Source organism: Danio rerio, chromosome 23 (genome assembly GCF_052040795.2).
Source record: "Danio rerio strain M-AB ecotype USA chromosome 23, GRCz13ab, whole genome shotgun sequence".
In the NCBI taxonomy this organism is placed as follows: Eukaryota; Metazoa; Chordata; class Actinopteri; order Cypriniformes; family Danionidae; genus Danio; species Danio rerio.
This window is the reverse complement of record NC_141043.1, coordinates 144,340-161,180: the sequence shown is the minus strand read 5'-3', so window position 1 is coordinate 161,180 and position 16,841 is coordinate 144,340. Positions and strand designations below refer to the sequence as shown.

The 16,841-nt window shown below is 38.9% G+C and overlaps 1 protein-coding gene across 10 annotated transcripts in view; it reads left to right on the top strand.

The window, feature by feature from the left end:
• The window catches only part of hdac7a (histone deacetylase 7a), a 98,141-nt gene that overhangs the window by 9,814 nt on the left and 71,486 nt on the right, over positions 1-16,841 (top strand). For 3 of the 10 annotated variants that reach the window (XR_015522998.1, XM_087306325.1, XM_087306323.1), the window contains exon 1: positions 15,817-16,012. The exons of 4 other annotated variants lie outside the window; for them this stretch is intronic. Coding sequence is in view for 2 of the 6 variants with exons in the window: in XM_087306325.1 (XP_087162451.1) it covers positions 15,991-16,012 (22 nt within the window). In the remaining 4 variants the exon portion in view is untranslated. Of the gene's footprint in view, positions 1-15,816; positions 16,013-16,048; positions 16,795-16,841 lie in introns of those variants that run through there. 3 more of the 10 variants (XR_015523001.1, XM_087306328.1, XM_087306329.1) reach the window with 2 other exon arrangements.

Here is a 16,841-nt window from a genome sequence, read left to right as displayed (position 1 = left end):
GCTTACTGACAAATCTCACTACAGTTTCCACTCAGGAAATGTTCAGCCCGGTAAAAACAGTCATATGCATGCAGTTATGGTGGCTCTTCCCCCTTCACACTTGCTGTATAAAGTGAACTATACCTGTGTGTCTTGTCTCGGTGTGTATAAAGGTTTATGCACTCGTTGTGTGTTGTCTATCCAGTAACTACACGGCAAATCTCCTGTTTCTACTCCAAATATATCAACATCTTTAAATCAAGAAGCATTTTCTGGACAAGTGCTGAATATAGTCTTGTTTTCAGATATAAAATGTAAAAAATAAATGTTTTTTCTTTGAAAAGAAGCAAAATAATCTGACAGTGAGGGAAGAGAAATAATCTTGTTTCCTTTTGGCATCAGATTGCTTCACATGTTGAAGGGTTAGTTCACCCAAAAATCTAAATATACTCACTATTTACGCTCATTTATGAGTGGTTAATGAGTTTCTCTTCTGTTAAACACTGAAGTAGATATTTTGAAGAATGCTTAAATCGGTAACCATTGTCTTTTATAGTAGAAAAACAAATACAGTGGAAGTCAATGGTTACCGGTTTCCAGCATTCTTCAAATGATCTACTTTAGTGTTCAACAGAATACAGAAACTCAAGTGACCGGAGAGTAAATGATGACAGATTTTCCAGTTTTGTGTGCACTATCCCTTTAATTATGTCTTATCTCAAGTATTTTGGTATAATTTCTAGTGCTTTGCTTTAATTCATGTACACTGCTGTTCTTCATACACTTCAGGTTCATTTTGTCTTAACTTTAAACTGAAGGGTTCAGCATATTCTTGGCCCCTCTTTCCAATCAGGTTTTATTAGTTAATTTACTAACACTGATTATGCATGAACAATACCTGTAGTGTTTATTAATCATAATTCATCCTTCAATAATGCATTATTAACAGCCAAATACATGCTAAAGAGTTAACATGAGTTAATACAGCATGAGTTAACATCAACTACAGAATGACAGTTTTCATTCAGTAACATGATCACACACTGTAATGCATGTATTGCTCATAGTTTGGTCATGTTAGTAAATGCATTAGCTAACATTAACTAATACAGCCTTATTGTAAAGGGTTTCCCCTTTTTGGGTCATCAAAATGCTGCAATACAGTTAATCGTTAGTTTCTAGCATATTTAAATTTTATCTATATTTTCCTATGAAAATAACTTGTATTTTAAACATGTTTGATGTGTCCCGAATCTCACTATCCACACTGAAATATGGGCTGCATCCAAAACTGCACACTTCCATAGTATATGATGCATTTAGTAGTACAACATAGCAAAATAATCTTATGTCAAAACCAGAAGCTAGATTATCTTGCTTAACCCAATGTCAGATTATTCTGATGTTTTAAGGAGAATCTCTCTTCATTTAGACTCTTTATTTCTGAACACAGCACTATATTTATCACTCATCTAGTAAATGCTTCTTGATTTAAGAGTTTGTAGATATTTTAACCAGAAACAAGACACAAACTCTGAGTGAGAAATCATTTTTGCGCAGTGAACACATCCTTTTGGAGGGTTTGAGTGTGTTTTTCTTGAAAAGCCCCTTGTCTGTCGCCAGTACGCTTCTTTTTCCGTGCTGTAATTGACTGAAGTGTGATGTTCAGAGACGCTGAGGGTCTCGGTTGGAGCTGAACTTCACATATGAGACGGTTTCCAGCAGCAGAAACAATAGTAACTGAACTCTGAGCGTACGCTTTCACTGCCCACACGTACCCACATAGACCCAAAACACTGGAAACACTTCATACACACGTCGCTCTCACACCTCATCCTCCTGTCGGTGTTTTCTCTACATGTGCTTTGTGCACACACTGCAGAAAAGGACTTTTACTGAGACTTTCTGTCTCGTTTCTAGTTTAAAAATCTACAAACTCTTAAATCAAGATGCATTTTCAAGACAAATAACAAATATAGTGCTGTTTTCAGAAATAATGAGTAAAAATGAAGAGAGTTTCAATAAAATGAGCAGAATAATCTGAGAACTGGGTGATATCAATAAAACAGAGCAAACATGAACACAGAGAGGAGTGTCAGTGCCATGCATTAAAGCTGATTTAAACAAGTGGGTCTCAAGCTTGACTTTAAACAGCAGCAGGTCAGGGATTGTATGTAGCTCAGGAGGATGGGTTGTCCAAAATTTAGAGGTCATACTTTATTCTGATGGTCTGTTAGTTAAATATAAGTTACACTGCATCTACAGGCCAGCTAATTCTCATCAGATTATCAGCAGACTGTTAGGTTGGGGTTTGGGTTAGTGTAAGTTAACATGTACTTGCAAAGTTTCTCATAGTCAGCTAAATGTGTTGAATGAACAGAATCAGCAGATATTAAGCAGACAGTCTACTAATACTCAAATGGAGCATCAGAATAAAGTGGTACCAGTTTAGGACCTGCGCTGCAGAAGAGACATCACCCCACTACTTGCATGTTGACCGAGGGGCTTCAAGCAGAAGTTGGTGAGCAGATCAAAGCTCTGCTGGGTTTGTGAATGTGCAAAATTTCACACAAATAAGGAGGAGCAAGGTTATTAACGGCATTAGAAACAAACTCTAAAATCACTCCTGAACTTACCAGAGAGCCAGTGGAGAACAGGTGTGATGTGCTGCCTTTTCCAGCTGTTAGTGAACATGTCAGCAGCAGCAGCGTTATACACAAGCGCAATCGGTGAAGACAAGCTGGATAACTCCAACATAAAGAGCAATACAGACGGCAGACTGTCAGATTATTCTGCTAGTTTTAATGAACAACCCTCTTCATTTTGACTCATTATTTCTAAAACAATACTATATGTTGTGCTCGTCTAGAAAATGCTTCTTGAGTTAAAATGTCTAGATATGTGGACCAGACACAAGACTGAAGCTCTAAGAAAAGCATCTTTGCAGTGTTGGTGAGATCAGGACTGCCCAAACCTTTCCTTTTTCTAGTGAAGGTAAATACAGTATATCAGATTAAAGATCCCATGTTTAATTCCTTAAACTAGAAAACATTAAATCACATTAACTAATGCAGAATATATTTCCACATTTTATAATCAACTATAATTAGCCAAAGCTAAAAGCCGTCTGTAACACAGTGGAGTTGAATGCTGTATACTCTGAGCTGCTCAGAGATGTCTTGTGTGTTTTCCTCTGTCAGTCCACTGACAATATTTACATTTTGTAAAAGTCTGATTCATTTACATCATTTAATTGAAAACATTTATTTATTTATTTATTTATTTATTTATTTATTTATTTATTTATTTATTTATTCATTTATTCATTTATTTATTCATTTATTTATTCATTTATTTATATATACAGGGGCAGTGTACAACATGACATGTTAGAGTTAGCTATAAAGATAATTCACATCTAGTCCCTGGTTCAACCAGTTTAGCAATATTAAATAAATAAACAGTAGCACAACGCAGCAGGCACACAGCATCATACGTCAATATTAGGTTAGATTTAGGTCGTGACGTCTGAGGACAACAGTCTTATGACGTCCAAAAATGACGTTGATATTTAGGCTGTGTAGGAAAGTGACTAAAGTCCAGCGTCTGATAGACGTCATAACGGTAACGTCCACACAACCTCAATGTGTGACATGAGTAGACATTGATATTTGGTTGATTTTAGGTTGATTTTAGGTTGGATGTTGGACGTTGATGTCAGCTTGACATTGGGTTCTGACATCAACCCGATTTTCATTTCCAAACAAAATCCAACGTCCCCAAGACACATTGTATGTTGATGTCCTGTGCCTGCAGGGAAAATACACTTACAACACACACAATACATCAGTCAATCAAATCCAATCAATTCAGTGGTGGCACTTTTCATCTCAGTGTGCTTTTTTCCTGCTCAGTAGCAGATGGAGCCTTTTCACAGGACTGTTATGAGGCGTTTAACATCATCAGAATCATAAAACATTTTCAATATTTCGATTTCTTTTAAATTTTTGCACATTCTTATGTATTAGCGTGCGTATTATATCATCTGCGCATCAGTAACTGAACTCCCGCGTGTGTGAGGTGTGTGTACTGCAGTGTGTGTGTGTGCAGGACAGTAGATCTGACAGTATTGTCTCCTCTGGCTGCCGTTATCAGTCTCACACTGCTGTTTTCCTCTTTCTGAAAGTCTTCATAACACCATGCTGGAGTTTCTGTCATTATTTCAGCTAATAGGAGTGTAGAATGATGATGTGTTGCGCTCTCCTATTCACTGAGCTCTGAGTTTACACACTATGAGCACTTCTGCTGCTGAGAAACACACACACGCGACAATAAAACAAAGAAAAAAGATGATGTAAAATTCATTATGATGACCTTATGATGATCTGCTAAAGGCATTCACCACAACCATCGGTGCTGGGTCAAATCAAAGATTTCCATGAGCCAGCTTTGGTTATATCTGTAGTTAAAAGCAAGAGAGAGAGAGAGAGAGAGAGAGAGAGAGAGGTCTGAGGAACACCCTGAGCAGATACAGACTCAGCGGACTCCAGCTAGAGACGGGCCGGCACAGACAAACATGGCTGCCGGTGGAGGAGCGGCTGTGCCCACACTGCCTTCAGCAGCCGATTGAAACAGAACTGCACTTCCTTACGGAGTGCACAAAATACTCAGAGATCCGGGAGAAGTTCTACCCAAAACTCACACACACACACAAAAACTTTGAGTCCCTGCCGAACAATGAGAAACTGCCCATCCTCCTGGGGGAGTGTGTGTGCTGCTGTGTGTTAGCAGCTCAGTTTGTGCACTCCTGCCACCGTCTGAGGAACCCACAATGATCCGCTCCACTGTCTCCAACACACAACACAGGAACTCTTTACTCGTGGACTTACTGTTATATTATTGTCACCACTTTTATCCTGTTTCACAAATTACCATTAATCTATTTTTATTTTTATTAATATTTTTAGTTTTACTGATATATTGTTATTTTTATTAATCTATTTTTATTTTTTTACATTTCTTTTCTTTATTTCTATATTATATTTTATGTTCATATTTGTTTGCACTACTGCCCTTTTTGCACTGTCTTGTCTGTACGTAGCGACGCTGCACTGCTTTGGCAATACGAATGTACAGCTATTTGTCATGCCAATAAAGCACCTAAAATGTGAAAAAAATGTGAGAGAGAGAGAGAGAGAGAGAGACAGAGAGAGAGAGAGAGAGAGAGAGAGAGAGAGAGAGATCTCCAGCGTGCCGAGAGCCTCTGATAATGCTTCGTTTACTGCTGGAGACTCATTAGAGACTCATAATGTGATGATAAGAGTTTGTTTGACATTCATTACAGAAATAGCAGACACAGAGTGACCTCTGACAATGTTTCAGCACTTTAATGATGATTAACCCAGCAATGCTTCCCACTGTTGTACTGAACACACACTGCATGAGTCAACATTAACCCATGACGGCAGCAGTTATTACAGAGCGGAAAATGATAATGAATAAACATATACAGCTGAAGTCAGAATCAATTATACACCCTCCTGTATACTCGCACCCAATTACTGATATCAGAGAGCAGATTTCTCCAGCACATCTCTAATCATAGTTTGATTGTTTAACTGATTTATTTCCTCTTCATCATGATGACAGCACATAATATTAGACTAGATGTTCTTCAAGACACTAGTGTTCAGCTTACAGTGACATGTAAAGGCTTCACTAGGGTAATTAGGGTAAAGTTAGGGTAATTAGGCAAGTCATTGTATAACAGTGGTTTGTTCTGGAGACAATCCAACACTAATATTGCTGAAGGGGTGAATAATATTGAGCTTAACATGACTTTAACACTATTAAACACTGCTGTTATTCTAACCCAAATAAAACTAATAAGACTTTCTCCAGAAGAACAAACATTAGAGGAAACACTGAGAACAACTCCTCAATCTGAGAAACAGCACTTGGGGAATATTTGTACAGAAATGTAATATTGCACAGGAGGGTGAATAATTGTTTATATTTATCATGTAACAGTTTGTTGTAAACTTTTAAACTGATCTCTCTTATTTTCTCTCACTCTTACTTGATAAAAATATGCAAGAACAGCATTTTAACTAACTTATAATGGATATCAATCTAGGCGTAAAATCTGCAGCTCATGGTGCAAAAGCATTAAGATCATGTCTGAATTAACTGTAGCTATTTTAATGATGGATAAATGCGCTCTGCGACGGCGCAACCAACTACATGTACTAATAAAGACTTTAACTAGAATTGTGCTTATTGTTGCTGTATATGTCAGTCAGGGCATTATCTGAGGTTAATAATAGGACGTTATTAGGAGTGTGCTGTGTTTCCTCACACAGAAAGGCTAGTCATGAGAAAATAAACTCATAATGCTAATCCAGGGTGTGGAAGGGTGTGAAATTAAACCCTTCCTGGATATCTACAGACACGATGACTGCCGAGCCAAACACAATCAATATAAAGGGAAAGTTCAGCACAAATGAAAGCGCTCGATCACAGCTGATATTGTTCTTCAGGGCAGCATGAACATTCATGTAAACGTCTGCTTTGGTGTGTGATATTTAACAAGAGTGAGTCAACTTTATTTTACTGTCTCTTTAATAAATGAATCAAGTATAGAGCTACACGTCTGAGTAGGTCTGTCAGATTTCCTGTAATCCTCTTAATATACTCTACAGCAGTGATGAATGATCCATCAGCTGTTTATCTAAACTTGACCAATCAGATGGGGCCTAAGTATCTTTAGCCCCGCCTCATCGTTAGTTGCAGTTCTGCTATTGGAAAGAGCTGAAAATAAACACCAGTGGGCGGAGTTGAGACAAGAGAGGAAAATGACAACAGCCAATCAGAGTGAGAATATCTGCATATCAGATTAAAGACTGAATGTTTGAAAGTTTATTAGTCTAAATTAGAATTAATTACTTTTAAAAACACCTTCACCTGTTTACTTCACTATTATTAGATATATAACTGGTATTTTTTGTAGGGAAATGGTACGAAGCTCTGTCAATACTCCCACTTTTCCGGGTCAGAGTGTGTGATGGCAGACGGCAGCAGTACAGTGGGGCACGTGGAGACTGCTGGAGTGTTCATGTGAGTCAATATGAATGAACAGATTCCCCGACTGAGCCACTCTATGTTTAACCTTTACCACTTCTCCCATGCGCCGGGGTTTCGCAGGGCTCGCAACCAAACACAAGAAACATCTTCAGGTTCTAGTGCAACTCAAGAAAAACCAATAACACAGAAATAATCACCAAAATCAGTCCTGAATCCTCTACAAGCCCTGAATCCCGGCCAAGATTCCTAAGATTCTGCACCTCCCACGAGGCCTTTGTCCATTTTTAGACTCGACACTGGATTATGAGGCGAGACACGACAGGAAAACACTGATTTATCACTGAATGATGATCATGCACGTGTTCATTTCAACACATTGGGGGTTTCCCCTTCAGTTTAATGAAAAGCAAACATCCAAATGTGCATCTTTATCAGTCTGTGTCCAATATTACATCAACTAATGAACAACTGACTCAATCTATTGATTACAGAAGAATAGAGCTGAATCAGTCTGATCATAATAACGGGACATTACTGTGTGTGTTGTGCTCCTCAAACTACTGTTCAGACTGAACACTGGACCTTTAATGATCATAAAGTGAATATATATCTGATTTGATATTGTGTGTGTGTGTGTGTGTGTAGTCTTTTTATTTATTAATTTAAATAAACAGAAATTGGGGAAAAGATAAACAGAAGGGATAATAATAAAGTAAAATAGGAAATAATAAGACTTCAACTGCTATTTTAATTTGCATTTTTTGATGCAAACAGTGTGTGTGTGTGTGTGTGTGTGTGTGTGTGTGTGTGTGTGTGTGTGCAACACCACTCCACCCTAATAATCCCTACTCCCATCATTCTCTCTCTCTCTCTGCTCGCCCTGCTCTTTTCCTCCTGCAGCTCCATCTGTTTTTCCTCTGTTTTTTCTCCCTCTTGGCCTCGCTGCCCTCTGTCTCTCTCCTGATCCGCCATTCTTTACATTCCTGCAGGATTCTTGAGGGACGGACCCTTCTGGAAAACCAGGACACCCCACACACACACACACACACACACACACACACACACACACACAGACACACACACACACACACTCAAAACTTGCTTTATTGCATGGTAAATGTTACATATGTGTTGCCAAAGCATTCATGATGTTTACATTGAACAGAACAAAACCAGATTACAAACAAACCAGATTAACACTTATATTTACATTTACTGTGTGTGTGTGTGTGTGTGTGTGTGTGTGTGTGTCTGTGTCTGTGTGTGTGTTTGTGTGTGTGTGTGTGTGTGTGTGTGTTTGTTTGTGTGTGTGTGTGTGTGTGTGTATACAGTGCATCTGGAGAGTATTGATAGCGCTTGATTTTTTCCACATGTGTTTATGTTCCAGTCTTATTCCAAAACAGATTAACTTCATTGATTTCCTCAACATTCTACACACAATCCCCTATGATGACGATGTGAAGAAAGAGTTTTTGAAATTGCTGAAAATGTATTAAAAATAAACAGCTGTAAGATCAGATGTACATCAGTATTCTCATCCTTTGCTCAAGACTCTGTTGATGCTCCTTTGTCAGTGATTACAGCCTCATGTCTTTCTGAATATGATGCTCGAGCTCTGCACAGCTGTCTTTGGGAAGTTTTGCCCGTTCCTCTTTGCAGCACCTCTCAGGCTCTATCAGGTTGGATGGGAAGTGACGGTGTACAGCCATTTTTAGATATCTCCAGAGATGTTCAATAGGATTTAGGTCTGGGCTCTGGCTGGGCCAATCAAAGACATTCACCGAGTTGTTGTTGTGCGGCTCCATTGATATGTTGGCGGTGTGCTTTGGGTCATTGTCCTGCTGGAAGATGAAGCGTCGGCCCAGTCTGAGGTGGAGAGCACTCTTGTGCAGGTCTTCATTCAGGATGTCTCTGTACATCGCTGCATTCATCTTTCCCTCTATCCTGACTAGTCTTCCAGCTCCTGCTGCTGAAACACATCCCCACAGCATGATGCCAACACCACCATGCTGCACTGTAGGGATGCTGTTAGCCTGCTGATGAGCGCCGCCTGCTGTTCTCCAAACGTAACGCCTGGCGTTCACTCCAAACAGTTCAGTTTGAGTCTCATCAGAGCAGAGAGTTTAGTTTCTGATGCTCTGAGAGTCCTTCAGATGGTGAACTCCAGGCGGGGAGTGTCTTCCGTCTGCCCGCTCTACCATACAGACGCCTGATTGGTGGATTGCTGCACAGATGGTTGTCCTTCTGTAAGGTTCTCCTCTCTCAACAGAAGAGCACTGGAGCTCAGACAGAGTGACCATCGGGTTATTGATCACCTCCCTGACTGAGGCCCTTCTCCCTGATCACTCAGCTTAGATGGCCGGCCAGCTCTAGGAAGCTCTTGTGCCTCTAGACAGTCTTGTGTCGGAGCTCTACAGACAGTTCCTTTGTCTTCATGCTTGGTTTGTGCTTTGACATGCACTGTCAACCCTGGGCCCTTATATAGACAAGTGTATACTCCATGAGCTGTTTTAGTTTCTGTCAGCCTTGTATTTAATTAAAGAATTAATAAACTATTATGGTTCAGAACACTGTTGTGTGTCTGAATGTTTTAATGTAATAAGCTGGATAAAGTGCATCCAGGACAGTTGCTATCGCAGAATAAACCCTTCAGTCTTGTGTAACCCAACCACTGAGTTAAAATGTGTCATTTAAATGTAATTGAAAACATCAAGCTTTAGATGTCTATTTTGTTCAAATCAATCTTCAGATTAAGATCTGCTACTCTATTGCCGGTTAATACAGTACTGGTGAATCTCAGATGCTCAAGCAGAGTCAGATGAGTGCAGGAGCTACAGGAACAGAACTCTGAAGCGTCTGCCAGACACATAAATACAGATTGGCATCATCGGTTTAGGATATTAAATGCTGTGCACAGGCAGAATAAAGGCCAAAGAGAGGTTGAGAGTTGAAGTAGCTGCTGACATTTGCACACAGCAAACCGCAGGCCTGTGCATGACCGTCTGTCCAAATGCCACAGAGAATCTGATTAAAGCTTATCAATGGCTGCTATTATAACTGCGGCCTTCCCAATCAAACCTGCCACATTAGCGGAGAAACACTGCCATGCCTTCATTGTCTCTCTCTGTGTGTGTGTGTGTGTGTGTGTGTGTGTGTGTGGTTGTTTTAGAGGAAGGTAGAGTAGCTGAGATTGAAAGAGCACATTGAGGCCAGAGATGTAATCAAATCTGCTTGATTCATATGACTAGTTTGCTGGCATTCCCAGCCATCGCTTTCCCAATACTGGACTGCCTGTGAGAAAGAGACCAAAGACACAAACCTTGTTTCTCTCTGATAATAACTTCAGAATCGCCACTGTGTGCATGAGTTGGAATAGAAAACAATGTCACACTGATTATTGTGGAAATAAATATTTATTTAGTCTAGTTTCACGTTAACAGACTTGTACAGCTGACAATTCTACCAGTTACTCTATCTACCACATTTGCATGACATGTTTAACATGTCACTACATCTCCGAAAACACACATCACACACAGGACAACTGTGCCCAAATCAGACTCCTGTAGACTCTTGCAAACTCCTGCAGACTACTGTAAACTTTTGCTGACGCATGTGGACTTTTTCAGACTCTTGCAGACTCTTGCAGACTTTTGTAGACTCTTGTAGACTCTTGCAGACTCTTGCAGACTCTTTCTCTTTTACAGACTCCTGAAAGTAAACTCCATTTCTCTCTTTCTCTCTCTTCTTGTGGATATTTGCCCTGCTGTCATGAGGTAACTTTTCCTCTCTCTCGGCTGTTATAGCGATAATTGTGGATCAGACCTGAGTGTGTCTGCAGAGAGTTTTTTTCTGTATCTATCATGGATCTGCTGTGATCACCGCTGTTGTTGTTTGCATCACTCATTGATGAACACCATCAGAGCGTTAGAGCCAATCACAGCCCTTTCTGTTGAGCGTGTGACCAATCATAAGGGTGTAGCACTCTGAAAGTGATGATAATCGCAACCAATCTGAACTGAACCGTGAGACCAGTGTTCACACCACTAATATAATCTATATATACATGTGAAATGAATAGAGTTTCACCAGATTGACTGGGAGGATTTTCTAGGATATTGTAACAGCATGAAATATCATTTAAAAAAACAACAAACAAAGTTAAATACAACAGAGCAAAGATACAAATGAAATAAACACTGATTTATAAGTCGTCAAACATAAAATTAGACTATAGTGTTTTAATTATGCAAATGAAGAAATATCATACCATTTATCTTTTAAGCTTCAAATGCTTAATTTATAGTGTCCAAATCTCTTAAAGTTCCTTCAAGTGCATATATACACAGTCACAGAGCTTAAAAACAAATGCAGATATTAAACTTTAGGGGTAAAATCTGAAATGGCTTCACTCTGTTTAGAACTGTAATGTCTGCTCAACTATAATCCAGACTCAACACTGCAGATCCTGCGATGTGGCCATTGTGTTTTCGCACATTGTGATGTCCATGCTGATGGACATATATTGGTGCAGCGCTAGTGTGCATCTCTACAGTGAATGAATGTGTGTCACTGCAGTTTTCTTCACCCAGTCAGGATGTGACATCAGTTCACTAAACTGTTTCCACAAAATATAAAGCACGAGCGCTGCGTCTAATACGAATCTGACATATTTATGGTTGACGTTTGATTATTTGGCTAAAGGGACGCACCGTGTGTGTGATTAACCATAATCACAGAACGCTAAAGACATCTCTTGTGTACTAACAAGGGCTGTAAGGAGGATCTGATTAGTGTAAAACACTTCTGTTTGTCAGCTAGAAGATTAAGAACAGTGAATAATGTCTTAAAACACACCTCAGACATTTTTAGGGTAAAAATGTTTCTTACTTAGAGTTTGAGTGTCATTTCTAGTCCAAATATCCACAAATGACTAAATCAAGAGGCATTTTCTAGATAAATATTGTGTTGTGTTCAGCAATAATGAGTCAAAATGAAGAGAGTTTCTCCTTAAAATAACAGAATCATCTGAATATGGAAGAAGAGAATAATCTAGCTTTTCCTTTTGACATGAGATCATGATGTGCCTGACATATATCATCATGTTTATTCAGAAGTGAACACGTCTGTCAAGCTCAACACTACATGTCAAGAGCTTTACAGATGTTAGTTATTATGGAAAATCTTGCACAAATAAAGCTCATTTCCCTCTGAACACTCTGAAATTGCTAGTAAATGTCCTAATCTGTTACAAAAATGGTCAAGTACCCTAACAATGATTAAATAAAACGGAGTGTATTGTAAAATAATCAAAGTATTTTATAGCTCATCTCCCTGTGTTGGTGTGGGTTTCCTCCGGGTGCTCCGGTTTCCCCCACAGTCCAAACACATGCACTATAGGGGAACTGATCAACTACACTGACCGTAGTGTATGAGTGTGTGTGCATGAATGAGTGTGTTTGGGTGTTTCCCAGTGATGGGTTGCAGCTGGAAGGGCATCCGCTGCGTAAAACATATGCTGTAAAAGTTGTTGGTTCATTCCGCCGTGCTGACCCCTGATGAATAAAGGGACTAAGCTGAAGGAGAATGAAGGAATGATTCTGCCTAACCAAATAAAAGGGTAATAATGAGCTTGCTGTGTTTAACTCTGTCTAACAGATAATTAACCAGCATGCATTTCTGCTGCAGCTCAACGTTAAACGCTCTGCTTCATCTTCAACTTCACCTGACGGCATTTACAAATCTCTGCCTTCAACAGAATTTAATGCATGCTGAAAGGCTAAACATGATAAAGTGAAGTGTGTGTGTGTGTGTGTGTGTGTGTGTGTGGTCGTGTGTGTTGCCTGTTTCCCTGCTGTGCTGTCAGATCGAGGTCTTGTTATTTTCAGCTTTTGCCGGATATGATTCAGACCGAAGAACTGTGTAATTATAAAACACACACTCGTACACACATACACACACACACACACACACACGCACACACACACAAGCACACACACACTGATGGTTTCTGGTAAGACTGTTGGGATCCCCCGGTTGGAGGAGCATTAGGTGCTGCAAAACACTGCTTTAGTTTCACTATGTGCAATGTGTGTGTGTGTGTGTGTGTGTGTGTGTGTGTGTGTGTGTGTGTGTGTGTGTGTGTGTGTGTGAACTGGGGACTTTTGTTTGTCTCCTCTGCCCTAAAAGAGTTTAAATAGTATTGTGAACACGTGCTGAAACTGCTCCACCACACTGCAGCAATAGAGAAGAGCCGTGTTCATATGCATGTTCAGTGTGTGTGTGTGTGTGTGTGTGTGTGTGTGTGTATCTCCAGCGGTCTCTAATGCTGATCAAGAGTTAATTGTCTTTGTTCTTGATGCAGAAACACTTTGATTGACATTCTCCATTTGTTCGTGTCATCAGTGGGGGAAAGCCCCGCCCACTAGTGCCCATCTCTCCATCTCATTAGCATAAACAGCAGGCCTGAGTGAGAAGCAGCCGTCTGTCCATTAGCCATTAGAGTTTTAAGTCTGCCGCTATGCTGACACACAGGCATCTGTAGCTCCGCCCTCTTCTGAAAAGAGCTCAATCTCATTTGCATTTAAAGTGACAGTCACCAAAACTCATCTGTGTGCTGTTCTCAGCTCAAACTCTCACACACACTAAAGAGAACAGAGACGTGTTTACAGCTCGTATAAATGGGCAGAATAGCTCTCCTTTAAGTGTTCGTTTCCTATACTTTCAAAATTATTCCACATAAATCTGCAGATGTTTTTAAAAATGGAAAATTCTGCACAGAAATAGTGAAACCAGTCTGATCTGTTCCGTCTAATGAGCACAGAGAGCAGGCGTTGAGCCTCAGCCAGCGCTGAGAGTCTAGAGGAAATCAGAAACCCGCTGGAGACCGGCAGTGTGTGTCCTTGTTTCTGAGAAGCGGGTCAGGTAGTGGTTTCAGAGCGTGTGTGCGGCGTGCGAATGCTGACCGGTTCTGTTTTACAGAGAAACACCTAAAGAAAAGAAGCATGCATTGACAGTACATGCGCATATCCACATATTGACAGGGCTCTGCATCACGCACGGCTGCCGTACATGCTCGATGTGCCTTTATCTGTGGTGGAAATCACTGAAGGGTTTCTTGGTAGCTGCTGATGAGGATGAGCTGAGTTCACAGAAAGATCAGATCGAAGTCTATTGAGGCAATATAAACACGTCATGTCATCTTCATTTCTGTAGCGCTCTCATTGTGCACGGTATTGTGTCAAAGCAGATTCACATTGGGTAGAGAGTATATTAATGTTTCACACACTATATTTCACTTCAGTTTTTATTATTTCCACATTTATTTACAAACTGCATGAATAAACTGCGTAAAGCGAAAGCACATCTCCATGAAAAACATTTCAACAAGTTTAAAATAACTCAGGGAAGTGCGTGTGTAAGAATATAATATTATTACTACACACAGAAATATACGCTTTAGAATAAATGAAAATTCAAATATGTGGGATAAAAATATTCAGAGTTACATAAATGTAAAAAAATGCATTTATTTATTAAGCTACTTTCAGCTCCATTTTAATGTCAGCATGTCGGGATAATATACATTTTAAGATCTTAACGTCAAAATGGCCACTTCAAAAACTACTTCTATGCTGGAATAGTTGGCGGTTCATTCCGCTGTGGCAATGTCTGATAAATAAGGGACTAAGCCAAAAAGAAAATGAACGAATGAATGAATAAATGAATAATAATAATAATAATAATAATAATAATAATAAATCCTGTGTAATACATTATTATAATTATCATATTCAATAACTCATTCTATTTCCTTTTATGTCATTTACATCAACATTAGCCCCTGCACTGTAAAACATTATATGATTAATTAGTCCTGACAGCATATGTTTTTAGGTCATTTTAACTTAACTTTAACTTAGGTCATATTAAACTAACTTAATGATGTTTTAAGTTAATCTTATAAGTTACATAAGCTCTTTTAAGTCAGTTTAACATAATATAATATAATATAAGTTCAATGGACTCAAAAGGCTAATTTGATTCAGCTAAAAAATGTAGGGGCAAAAAACAGTGAGCTACTGAAATAAGCCAGTCAAACTGATGAGTTCCTTACAGAACATTAATAAAAGACAAGAAAGTGAAATAATCAAACATAATTAACACATATACTGACAAATCTGAGCTTTCTTTGGGAATAATAATAATAATAATAATAATAATAATATCAAAATAATAATAATATTAATAATAATAATATTGACAATAATAATAAATAATAATATTAATATATAATAATGATAATAATGATGATGATAATAATAATAATAATAATAATAATAATAATAATAATAATAACAACAACAGCAACAACAACAACAACAACTATAATAATAATAATAGCAATAATAATAATAATAATAATAATAATAATAATAATAATAATAATAATAATAAATGAATAATAATATTATTTATTATTTTGCATATTCATATATTTAATAATCAATATTTTGTAGATGTATATCCTCATGAGCATCTGCTAGTGAAATGAGCAGTGTGTGAAGGTGCTGATTTGTGACAGAACTTTCAAGTACACTAGAGTGCAGTGTGGATGCTTCTGCAGCCTATGAAATAACAGGGCAGGAAACAATGCGAGCATGCAGGCGTGTTTCGTCACACGCTATTTTTGGAGAACTCCGCCCACATTTCTATTTTCGTCCGCCTCGGGGGGCGGGGCTTAGCCAGATACTTGTAATAACTCACTTTCTCCCTCTCGCACCACTGGCGAACATCGCTGCGGCTCTTTTTAATGGATGTCAGGCTACAAACTGAGGATTAGGACCAGATTCAGCAGATTTGGACATTTTAAAGCAGCGTGTGCAAAAAAGAAAAGCAGTCTCACAGAAGGGAATAGCGACCTGTTGCATGCTTTTATCCTTCACACAAGGTACTGGCGCTCTCTCGTCTTATGAACTGAGCTGCTGGGCTCTTTATGAGGAAGTCAGTCTGCTGCTTGGTATTTCCAGTGCAGCCTTATACAACAGTTACTCCTGCTGTTTTTTTTAATTCATCACTTTACAACAGTTTATTATTATTATTATTATTACACTGTCAGCGAAATCTATTTTAGTTTAGCTATTAGTCTGTTTGTGAAACATTTAAATCAGACACTTAATGTTAGTGGAAAGAAACACAAACAAACAGTCTTGAGTAGCTGCTGAAGCTGTAGTGTAGTTCACCAGAAGAGTCGGACTGGAGTGCTGAATGCTCCTCTAACTCCGGCTTTCAGCTTGTGTGCAGTCTGACTCAGTGCCGTGTGACTTTATTCGGCTCTTAAAAGCGGCAGTGATGGTCAAAACTGCTCTGCTTGCTAATAATGTGGTAAAGTTGGTTTATTTTCGCGCATATCCGTTCGGTGACAACTTGTGACGCTCCCTATAGTGATTACCATCAATATTCGGTCTGGATTCTGATGTAAACATGACTCGAAATCAACATCAGCGCTGTTTATTTGACTGTTGAGAGTGTCTGATCATAAGATTTCACTGTTTACAAACTTTTCTGAGATTAAGTCATTAAGGAGAAAGGCTGAATGTGTCAATGTAAAACCCTAACCCTAAGTGACCGTAAATACTTGTGAGTGATAACGAGTTTACCATGGTAACCGAGTTAACACAGCTAGCCTGCTGTACTCAACCGCTAATTCTTGAGGAAAGAACTTTTTAAGCGGTACATGTGTGTTTTGCTGACAGTCTGTGCTGACACCAGATCGTATT